Genomic DNA, 12288 nt, shown 5'->3' with positions numbered 1-12288 from the left:
AATTTGCCAAGCTGGAAACTTGGAATTCATCCTTGATTCCTTCTTCCTCATCATCTACTCGCCTTCACCTAATATTGTCAATTCTGCCTCCTAAGTATTTCTTGACTCCATCTTCTCCCTGTTGCCATTCTCTTTCCAGATGCAGACCTGGAGTTTTGCAGCAGCCTCCTAAGGAAACTTTTGCATCTAGCCCTGCCTCTCTCTAATCCATCCTCCACCCTGACCACACAGAGTCAGTCTAAAACGCTAATTGATCATGTCACACTCCCGTTTAATGTTCTACTCTTAGGATCAAGTGCAGGTACCTGAACACAGATTAGAGGACCTGCATATCTGGCTCTGTTTACTTTCCTAGCCTTAATTCTTGTCCGTTTCCCTTCAAACCCTGTGATTTAGTCTTGTTTATTTCAGTTCCTGGAATATGCCATTGATTTGTGTTTAACTCTGAGCCTTTGAGGATGCTTCTTCTGCCTCACAAATTCTTCCCCTTCCTCTTAGCTTGACATACTCCCACTCATCCTTCAGGCTTTAGCTTCCTCTGGAAAGTTTATAGTAATCCCCTTAATTCTGCATGGGTGCCCCTTCTCTGTGTTTTGCCATCCTGAACTTTCTGTATTAAAGTACTTACCAAACTGTATTATAATCCCCACTTACTGTATTCCACATAAGACTTTAAGTTTTGTGGGGGCAGAAGTGTGTCAACATACCTGGAACAATTCCTGACCCCTAGTAGGTACTCAGTATATCATTTGATAAATGGATAACTAAGGGAAGAAAGAAAGGAGACAGTTTATTTTTGAGAACAGCAGGAGATAAATTTAGATGAGATCTCATTACATAGGACCTGTATTAAAATAGCATCATGAATTAAATTTTTTTTTAGTGTGAAAACTGATTTCAATGAGGAAGAAAACAAAAGCAAGAAGACTACTCAGGAGATTGTGGTACTTTTGCAATCATATGGTCCAAAGACCCTGAACTTGAATTGAGGCACTTATACTAGAAAGCATGACGATTAATAAGAAAGGTCTTGTGTCAGAAGAAGGCATAACAGAATTTGGCTCTAGAACATAAGATGGAAGGCTAAATGGAAAGTGGTCACAGTGTTTTGACATTTGTGGTGCCAGTGATGGAGATAGGGAGAGTTGGATAATAAGTTTTATAAGGAAGAAAGTTCAGAATTTCTAGCAGTTTTATATTTATATATTAAATTAAAATCATAAGGGAAAAGATTTCACTGATTTTGGAGATGAGTAATTTTAAAATTATTTTTAGTAAAATATGCTAAATAGCAATATTAGTTATAAATGAAGCTTCAACATTTCTTGAATTTTAAGGAACTCGTAATCTTACCAGCTCTGCTTTCTTTGAGAAGCAGACAACGCCACACAGAATGGTTTCGTTTTGCTTCTGATTCATTACTTGTCCTTGGTATGAGAGTTGTGATTTTTTGATACCATAGATACTTTTACAGAAATTCATTATTGAGAGGAATGGTTCCAATATATAAAATATTATTGTAAACATCCATCATAAAAGAAACAAAGATTCATAACATAACATTTCTGCAAGTCTTATCATTTTGGCAGTGTAGAGTTGGATTTCTATAAAAGATCAGCAACAGAGATATGGGCTTAGAAGCCATTTGTCTAAAGATGATGGCTGAATTCCTGAGAACAGGTGAACTTGGTAAGGGAAAGATTACAGGGGGTAGAGTGAAAGAATAGATGATAACTGTTGAATCTTTGTAAACTCCACTGTCAGAGGAAGTGTCATCAAAATACAATAGAAGTGCCTGACAGTGTGGCTCAGCAGCTGAGCATTGACCTAGGATCCAGGAGATTGAAGTTCGATAGATTCCCAGTCAGGGCACATGCCCGGGTTTTGGGCTTCATCCCCAGTAGGGGGTCAGGAGGCAGCCGAACAACGACTCTCTCATCATTGATGTTTCTCTCTCTCTCTCTCTCCCTCTCCCTTCCTCTCAAATCAATAAAGATATATTTTTAAAAAATATAATGGAATGATAAGAGAAATGAAAGGAATATCTAAGTGTTACAAAATCATACAGAAGTAAAGTAGTAGGAATTGGAGCCATATTACAGGGAATTAAATGAGTGAATGCATGTTTATCTGTACTTCTTACCTACAAGGAAGAATTAAATTTGAATGACTGAAGAGAACTTCAGTCAACTTCAGATTACTTACCCAGAGTTCAAGACTATTCATAATATGAAACTCAGCAACCAGTGTTGATCTTCCGCAACTCCTCAAACCAATGTCCTAGGTGTCCTCCAGCAGAAACTTTGAGATCTCAATGATTTTATTGCCTACCTCATTCTTTTCTTCATTGGAATCCTAAGGGCTTGACTTAAGCCTCATTTAATTCATGATGTCTTCCTAAAAACCTACAGTTACATCTTTGTGTACCACTGATTTTGCTTTCAATTTAATCCTTTGAAATTTTTTTTTTTTTGCTTATATCTTTTTTCCCCCAGTGAGACTATAAGCATTTTAAGGGCATGATCTATGTTTCCTATTTGCTGCTCAATTCTTTTACTTCCCTTAGACCTTAGTTACATTATTAAAAATGAGTAATTTGAATAAATTATCTCTGAGGTACCCATTGGAGCTAAAGTGCTCTGTATCTTGAATGCTGTATGGTGCCATGTATGTAATACAAAAAAAACCCAAAACATTTTTCTATATCTCTTGGGGAAAATCAAAACGTTTTTGGTTGACTTGGTTAGAGTGAATTCTTGATGGTTTGTAACCAAAGAAAAACTAATGTTCTCACCAATATTTGCCTATATACTTTCTATAATAAAAATATATAGAATATTGAATACATAGAAATGCTATCTTACTAGTTTTATGATAAAATTACAACTCCCTTATTTTATCAGTGCAACCCTTTTATTTTTAAGTATACTGTTCACTTTATTGACTTGACCGTGATATTGGTGTTCTATGGGAGCCAGACATATAGTAGTTCAAACACAAGCCCTGCATGTCAACCAGACCCTACCACTTATTAGCATTATGATCTCAACCACAACCCTTAATCTCTCTGAGCTCCAGTTACTTCATCTGTAAAATGGGTAATAACAATACATGCCTAATTGGGTTACTGAGAGAATTAAATGAGATAATCCCTATGAAGTGTGGAACACAGTGTTCTGCACTTAGTAAGTGCTTGATGTAGTCTCTTATCACTGTAATAAGGTTTTGGCCTGATTAACAATTCCACAAGAAAAAATTCTCTCCAATTCTTACATGTTAATTTTATGGATGGTAATTCTGTTACCTTTTAAAACCATTTACACCCACTATTTTATGTGATATTTTGATCATAAAATAGTAGGTTCTTTTCATAGTTATGTAGAACTGAATTGGCCAACTTCCTTGTGTTCCACTGCTTATAATTTCATAGTGACAAGGCTGGTTCAGTCTGGAACAAAATATGCCTTACATGGCTTTCTTTGATTGTATGATGCAAGATGCTTGTGTCACAAAATGAATTCTGAATGCCTGTCTCTAAATATTTAGGAGTCAAATCTGAGTTAACTACCAGGTCAAGAAAAATCATGAATTTAAAAGTGGCATGCAGTATTCTCCAAGAAATAATTTTAAAATAAACTTTTGTAAACAATAAGGTATCTTGCGCATCATTTTACTACCTATTCCTATGCCCTGATTTCACTTAGAAAACAGTATAAATTTATAGCCTGACCACATTGTGTCCTAAACACCAAAGGCAAACGATATTGAGGGGATTTCATCTTAACCACAGAGAAACTGTAACAAGCCCAAAACCACAGGATCAAGTAAGTGGTAGATCCAGGAATAGAACTGAGAAGGCTCTGATTCCTCTTCACATGCTGAAACCACAGGTTCTGCTGCTTTGGAACATAATGACAGGCCAGCTAATGCTGCTAGACCACTAGTACATGACACACTGGGGCAAACCATATGAGGGCCCTGTCTGAAAGCACGCAACCTTTCCTTCTAAAGGCCTGCGTGAAAACCAGAGACGTGGGAAGGAGCCCTTACAAACACCAGATGATTATTGACTGATATTTGTGTTTGGGATAATAAGTTGCTACCACAAAGTTTGTTTCTCTGCTGAGAATGTAAAAAAAAAGTAATAATTTATAACCATAGATGTGCCATTATCCATTCTTAATAGCATGTTAGTAATTTTTAATAAAGTGAGCTAAAGAGTTTCCTAGAATGGCATCACATATATAAGGAGCATAAAATTTGTTTGTTCCTTTGAAATATTAACTCATTCCCTCATTGTACTTTAAAATTTTTGTTTCTTTTGCCTTTAGTTGATTTCCATGGCACTGAAATGGTTGGTTTGAAGGATTTGTTCTGTGTTTTTTGTTTTATTTTTGCTCTTTGGGGAACAGATTTGCCAACCTCCTCACTCTGTCATGTCAGAGGTAGCCTTATTCTTCTTTGCTATTTTATGTGGATAAAAATTACTTGTTTTTACTTAAATTTTACTGTTTTATTATATTGCAGACCTTCTTTCTAGGGTTATTTTCTTTCTTCCTGAATTGCACCCTTTAAAACTTCCTTTAGTACAAGATGTCTTTGTTTCAACCTTACTCTTGAAGAATAGTCTTGCTACATTAATACTATTCTAGCATGACAGTTATTTTCTCTTAGGCCTTTGAAAATGTTTCACTGTCTGTGGCTTCTATGTTGCTATTAAACAGTAAAAAATATCTAGTGGTGGTAGAACACTCATGTACCATCTTTGCACACTGAGCACTTACATGTATCATTCATTTAACTCTGATAATGAATTTATTATAATATGCTATTATTATTCTCATTTCTCTTAATGGACAAACAGAGACCAGAACAGTTAAGGATCATACTTATAAAGGGTCAGACAAGTGAGTTAATTTTAGAAATAAAAAAATCCATCCTCTATACCTCAAAGCTCAAAGCCTTTTGGTGTTTGGCCATGAATAGAGAATAAAAACTGGAATGTAAGGCTAGAATTTTCAGGTTTCCAACATAAAATTCTGACCTTATCTTTCACTACACCCTTATGTGCATCACCACATTTATAGCTAAATAGGGCTTCTTGACATTTTTTGAACATTTTTTTCTTTCCCAACTTTCACCTTGATTATTTTGCTTCTGCTGTTTACTCAGCCTGTGAAACCCTACATCTCAACTTCTGAAATCATAACTATTCATGAAAACTCAGTTCATTTGTTACCTGGTCTGTGACCCCAGACAGAAGTGATATCTGTCCTCTTGTCATCTTTAATTCCTTGTGCATACCACTTTTACATTACTTTTCATGCACTTTTTATTTCAAAATATTTTAGTTTCCACTAAATTTTAAATTCCCTGATGGTAGGGACCCCATTTTAAAAATTATCTTTGTATTATTTCACAGTACCAACATTAATGCTTTTTCCGTAGTGAGAATGCACTAAATATTTGCTGAACAGGCATTGTATTACATGTTTATACAAAGTAGCAAGGTGTAGGACCTTCAAAAAAATGTTTTGCCTTTTCTTTAGGCTACTTTTTAAGGTTTATTTTTTAAATGTTATTTCATTAACCTCTTTTAACGTGAATGTTTTGTCCCATAGGTATGGCATGAATTGCCTTATTCAGTTTGAAGATTTTGCCAATATAAATGCATTTCGTCTCCTGAACAAGTATCGAAACCAGTATTGCACATTCAATGATGACATTCAAGGTAATAAAATTTTCACTGCATATGGATCAAGCATAGTACCTCCTGCTGGTTGCCAGAGCAGAGGGGGGGGCCTGGGGGGATGTGTGATAAAGGTGAAAAGGAATAAGAGGTTCAGACTCTCAGTTATAAAACAAACAAGCCAAGAATACAGCCAGTAATATTGTAACTTTGTATGGTGACAGATGGTTACTAGACTTATTGTGGTGATCACATTGTAAGGTATATAATGTGGAATCACTATGTTGCACACCTACCTGAAACTAATATAATATTGTATGCAAATTATACGTTAAAATTTTTTTATAACGAATAACATGTCTACTAAAATTAGTTCATAATTTTACAGTGATTCAATAAATATATACTAGATATCTACTAAATGCCTGGAATTATTCTTGATAACTTCATACACCATTTCTCATTTACTTTCATATATTTGAGAAAAGTATTCTCTGACTCTAGAATGTACCACATAATCCATAGTTCCCTGAAATCTGATAAATCCCCAGTGATTATAGCTAACCAGAGAAGGAAATGTATGAAAATATATTATTCATTGTTTAAAAATAAGAGTGTATATACTTTTCTTTTTAGCCGTTATCTCGATCAGCCACAATTTCTAGCTTCACCTCAACAAAAGGTGCCTTTATGTATAATGCGCCACTTTTTACTATTTGTCTTTGCTAGATTGTAGATTCTGGGCTACCTGTTTATGTTACCTGTTTTTTGTTTGTTTGTTTTTTCTTTTTAATCCCTTCTTTTTCAACCTTCTCTAGATCCATACCCACCCAACCACTCTGCCCCCAAATCCAAAACCTTACAATCAAAATCTTGCTGATCCTGTTCCTAGTATTAAGGGCAGGTAGAGGGAAAACCACAGGCAGAGGTTCTAAGGAGAAAGACCATAATGAGTGTTTGCAACTTGAGAGAAGATCACAGATGGCTTCTATTTCTCTAATTCCAATGGACATTTTTCATTGCTTATCTGACTTGAATTCTCAGCAGCATTAATATTGTTGACCTCACTCTTTTCCCTAAAATACTCTCTTTTGTTGACTCCATGTCACAGCTCTCTGCTGACCTCTTTCAGTCTCTTCGGATTTTCACTTTTTTTTTCAGGTTCTTTCTTTTCTGACACACTGTTAAATGACAGAACACTTCAGTACTAAGTCCCAGGCCCTTTCTCTTTGTTCTGTTGTATCTTCTTAGGTATATAGTCCATAGATTTCTAGTTCTAGCCCTGATATCTTTGAATTCCAGGTCCATATGCTCATCTGGTTATTTTAAATCTCCTCTTGGATATGTCAAAGTTACCTCATACTCAACCTCCCCCAAATCTAGCTTTATTTCCCCACCAAACCCCCCCTTCTTCCAGTGTTCTCCTTCTCAGTGAATTCCTGGTCTGTTCTTCATTTCTCCCTGCCAATGCAGTTTATCACTAAACCCTCCTGATTTTCTGTCATGAAAATCTGTCTCGTTCATAAATGTCTCTTCATTACCCTAATGTAAGTTATTTTCATTTCTTCTAAACAATGGATATTTTCCTAAGAAATCTCTCTACATTTACTTTTACTCCTCCTCATATGTACATATCTGTGTAGATTCTCTGCAGTTTGCCAGGTATAGAACTAGGGGCTGGGGATTTATTTAGTGGTGAACAAGCCAAAGCTTTTTTTTTTTTTTTCTCTGAGTATCTAGTCATATCATTTCTCCCTTAGAATACTTTAATTTCACTTAGGATAAAGATGAAAATTATGAATGTGGCCCAAAATGATCCCTTTCTCCCTCTCCAGCCTCATTATTTTTGCCATTCCAGCCATAACATCCTTTTTCAGATCCAGAAATGAGCCAGGCTTCTTTCTATCACAGCCTCTGTACAAATGCTGATTCTTCTTAGAATACCCTTGTTTTCAGTGTAGAAGTAGATTGAGTGGGAGCGAATTTAAAAGATGTGACTGTAATCCAAATGCACAATGATAGTTCTCTGTCCTGGGAAAATGCCAGTGAAGATAGAAATTGGTGATTGGTTGTTGAAGTTGAGTAAGAGTCAAGGATGGAGCCTAGGCTTTGCCTTGAAGAACTGGTAGAACGGCAGGTGAGTACCTGAGAGAGAAAAATGAGAGACATTATAACATGTAGATGTTAAGATCTTGGACTCTGGGTCAGACTGATTTGTTTTGCCCCTTACTAGCTGTGGACGTTGATACATTTACTTAACCTCTCTGCCTTTTAGTTTTCTTTTCTATGACAGAAAGTTTATTCTTTGAAACAGGAGATAAGATCAGAAGTTTGATGAGAATAAAGGAGGTTTGAAAGAACTACTGTAGAGAGCTAGAGAGCCACTGACTGACGCACATAAGGATTCTGTAATCCTGGGTGTTGGGGATCCAGTTGAAGTTGATTATCACAAATACATAACGACACCAGCTGAGCACTTTGAGCTTAAGAGTTTAGGAATAGGCAGGGCCGAGATGGTCGTTAGATGTATCTATGCTGGATATTTTACTGTATTTGTGCAAAGACAAGACAGTGGGATAAGAGCTCAGGTTAAAGTGACCACCACAGCACTGAACTGGATAAGAAAGGAAGTGAAGATACAGGGACAGAGAGAGGGGACAGATAGTCCCATGAGGTTAATAATAGGCATAATGGGGGTAACTGAAGAAAGAACTGGAAAGGTAGGAGATCATGGACCGTGGGTGAGGCCTTCCGATGAAGTACTTCCAAGAAGGATTAGTTCTGAGGGATGGTGAGCATCAAGATGAAATTTAGGAGGAAAGTAGCGAAAGTGGAACAAAATGAATGCCACTGGAAATGAGGTAGTCCAAGGAAAGTTTAAACATAAAATGGGGGTGATAAAGTTTCTCTCATAGAGTTTATATTGAGGACAAAATAATTATTTGTGAAAATACCCTATCAACTGAACTGTACTTTATATATATAATTTGAATGCAAACTGTAATAAAAAATGGTTGAGTGTTAACTTAAAAAAATTAAAAAATTCACTATGCTAAAGTTCTTTAGTATGACATAGCTATATATGCAAATATAATGTGTTTAAAAACAATGAGTTTCTTTATGCATTAGAGCCACACCACCATAAATGGTCAAATCTTTCTTTTCCCCAAACCCTTTGTGATGTTAATTACATTGTCACATTAGGGCCATTTTTATGACAAAGATCCTACATAATTTCAACTTTGTTTTCTTCTTTTTTTGTATTAAAGTTCACTTTGAGTGTTTATTCCTGAGAAGTGAATATTTGGAGGAATTAAAAAAGGAAATACAAACCATCTAATTTTGATTACTAGAACCCACACTGAAGATGCAGTATGTAATGATGGAGTGTCTTTAATGCTACAAACAAGCTTTGTAGATCAGTGTCTCAGAGTCACTTGTCGATTTACTTTGCAGTGGTCTCTAAAATAGCCACCAGTTAACTGTTGAACAACCCTATACTGTCCTTTTAAAAATATCCTATATCTTTTGAATTCGTGGGTGCCACAGAAATGTCCATATAGAAGTTAAAGACCAGTATTACAAAATTTTGAATCATTATGCAGAATTAATAGGCATCAAAGTTCAGTGTAAGGAAAAGAATGCTAAATCCCAATCATCAAACAAAATGAAGAGTTAGGAATTAGAGTCAAAATTCCTGTCAACTAAGGTGAAGAATTTAGAGGTTAAGGCCTGGGCTGCATCAGAATTAAAGTCAGGAGCACAGGAAATCTGCAGATGCCAAGCCAGGGCCCAGAGCACCGCCTGTGTAGTTTCCATGGGGATCCATAGCAGAATATTTTCTCCAGCAGGTCACTAGTAGAGGTATTCAATAACTGGTTTTTCATTCCCACTAATATGCCCTACAATATAATCTGCACACATCTAGTCTACCTATTTTCACATAGGAGTTTTAGAATATCATTGCCGTAGCCAACAAAATAAACGATTTGAGCAAAATGGGTCTAATCTCTGATGAAAGAAAACTTTTGGCAAGTTATTAGGTTTCTGACTAGAAATAACCAAACCGTTTTGTGTGTTTTTCCACACCAAATAGTGTCCTTAGTGACACATTTCCCCCATATGTTTCCATTTTACCTTTTTAACCTTATTTTTTTACCATTTTGCCCACAAATGTAATACTTTCCCCACTGTAGGCATAGAAATTGCGTTCCTTTGCCAACAAAAATAATTATGTAACTATTACAGCCTTACCATGTAAATAAATGTTTTTACACTAAACCCTTGGGGAAATTTCTTTTTTTTAACAGACGTGTTATTTAAAGATATTATTTTAAAGAAAAATTTTATTTTTAAAAATACTTAAAGTTCTACTGTTTTAGTGATCTAAAGTAATCTTAAATGATAGAGATTTTGGTTCAAAATTTATTTACACCTTAATTCATTCTAATGATAAATTAACTGGAAAAAAATGTGCAAGTTAAATCTATTAAGAAATTGGGCATTTAGTTATATAATATGGAGACTATCAACCTTTAGCAAATTAAAAGAGTAGGCCTTATCCTCTGGTCATTTAAAATCAGCTACAAAAAGATTTTTCTTCTCATAGTAGCCTCTTTGGCTCCTAGTTTGATTGTTAGGATTTTTAAAATAAGGTAAATGTAGCCTCATCTTATACTAAATGCTTTGATAATTGAAAGGATCAGAATTAGACACGGTTGAGCAGACATTTCACAAAAGAATGAATACCATTGGCTAGGAAACATATTTTAAAGTTTATCCAAAACATGAAGTTTTAAAAAGTGTGTTAAACAGCAAATAAGAGACTGCTTTTCTCAATCAGGCTGGCAAAGATTTTTGTTACCATCCAGACTATTAGTGATGTTTTTAAGAAAATGAGCACTCTCGTGCATTGAAGGTGGAAATATAAATTGGTAGAACTGGAGAGGCAATATGTGTCAGAAACCTTGAAAACATGCAGTTCCTTGATCCAATAATTTTATTTTTAGCAATTTTCCTGAGCAGGTAAAGATGTGTAAAACAAATATAAGGGGATATTTATTTAATTTTACAATTGAGATATAATTGACTTAGAACATTGTGTTGGCTTTAGGCATACAACCTGCAGAGACCAAAAGAGGATGGCAATACACTTTAGAAGCTAGAAGGCAGGTGGGCAAATGGCCCCTTACTCAGCAGACTTGAAAAGCCGAATTCTTGGCCAGATTGATACAGCAAAAGTCTCAAAAGGCCTACTCTATGTTATTACTGGTTTTTTTTTAAAAACCAAGTTAGTGTGTTTACAGTTTAAGTAGACTTTATCTAGAATCATTATAGGTAGAATGTTACTTTAGAGGAGTAAAATGTAGACACAGCCGGAAAGTACTGCAAGACGCTGCAAAGATTTATTTCAGACATGAGCCATAAAGAGGTTGAGCTATGTAATTATGTTCAAAGCAAAAGAACTGCTCTGTGATCTGTGAAAGCTTATATGGCAATGTAATAAAATTAGAACTGGTGAAGTTTCTATGACCATGAGGAAAACTCAGTTTTTACCCTCAATAAATTTTACATTAATTTTGTCCAGCACCTTTGAGATTCACCAATGCTTATCATAGGTAGGAAGCCATCTAAAGAATACTGCAACATCGGAGTTTTAAATTGCTATTAACTGTTAACTTTTCAAATTGAAAATTAAAACATTAAATTCCAAATGTATTATAAACATCATTATCACCAACACCATTATCAATAAGCACTTACTATGTGCCCACTTTGTGTAGAGGGGATCAGTAATAGATTTCAGAACCCCAAGATTAATTAGGTAGAAGAATCTTACAACACCTAGTATTCTTTTATCTCATATAGTACAGCCATTTCACAGATAAGGAAACCTATGTACAAAATAATTTTTCTAAAGTAATTTAGCTAGTGAACAGTTTGATCTGGAATCCACGTAAGAATTCAAATCCCATACTCTTATTTATTGTATCACCAAATTAAGTCACAGAATCTTCGTTTTGGAAAGTTTCAAGGGTGTATTAAAATACTGATGCCAATAGCCTGAGAATTTCACCTCATATGCAAGGATGGGATCTGACAACCACAGGTTCCCTTTTTGTACCAGGTAACCTGCTGTATAATGATTTCAAGATGTGACTAAAGATTAGAGGCTTAGAAATTGGCAGGATCTGTGTGAGGATTACTCAAGGACATGCATTACTTCTTTTAGGAACGGCGTCTGTTGCAGTCGCAGGTATCCTTGCAGCTCTTCGAATAACCAAGAACAAACTGTCTGATCAAACAATACTATTCCAAGGAGCTGGAGAGGTACCTGCCTTCTGTAATACTTACGTTCTCCTGACTAATGAACATAGAATTCATTTTAGTTGTCCATTAACTTGAAGCTTGCGGTAGTTCAAATTTTTAGTGTATCGTAAATATAGGTTATATTGAAAGACTCACAAATTGAGGCATATTAATTTTTCATTAGCTTTAGAGGTATAGAGATATTTTTCACAGTTTAAATTGATAAGATTATCAGATGTTGCCATAGGTTTCTATTATGCATATTTAAGGTGCCATGCAATAAAAAGTGT

At 35.3% G+C, this 12288-nt stretch overlaps 1 protein-coding gene across 1 annotated transcript in view; it reads left to right on the top strand.

Moving 5' to 3' along the window:
• ME1 (malic enzyme 1) overlaps positions 1-12288 on the top strand; it is a 133897-nt gene that overhangs the window by 94936 nt on the left and 26673 nt on the right. Inside the window, exons 7-8 of the mRNA XM_081140896.1 lie at positions 5622-5731; positions 11922-12019. Coding sequence (XP_080997022.1) covers positions 5622-5731; positions 11922-12019 — 208 coding nt within the window. The remainder of the gene's footprint in view (positions 1-5621; positions 5732-11921; positions 12020-12288) is intronic.

Source organism: Miniopterus schreibersii (genome assembly GCF_964146895.1).
Source record: "Miniopterus schreibersii genome assembly, chromosome: 6".
NCBI classification, from domain to species: domain Eukaryota; kingdom Metazoa; phylum Chordata; class Mammalia; order Chiroptera; family Miniopteridae; genus Miniopterus; species Miniopterus schreibersii.
This window is presented reverse-complemented; position numbering and strand designations above follow the sequence as displayed.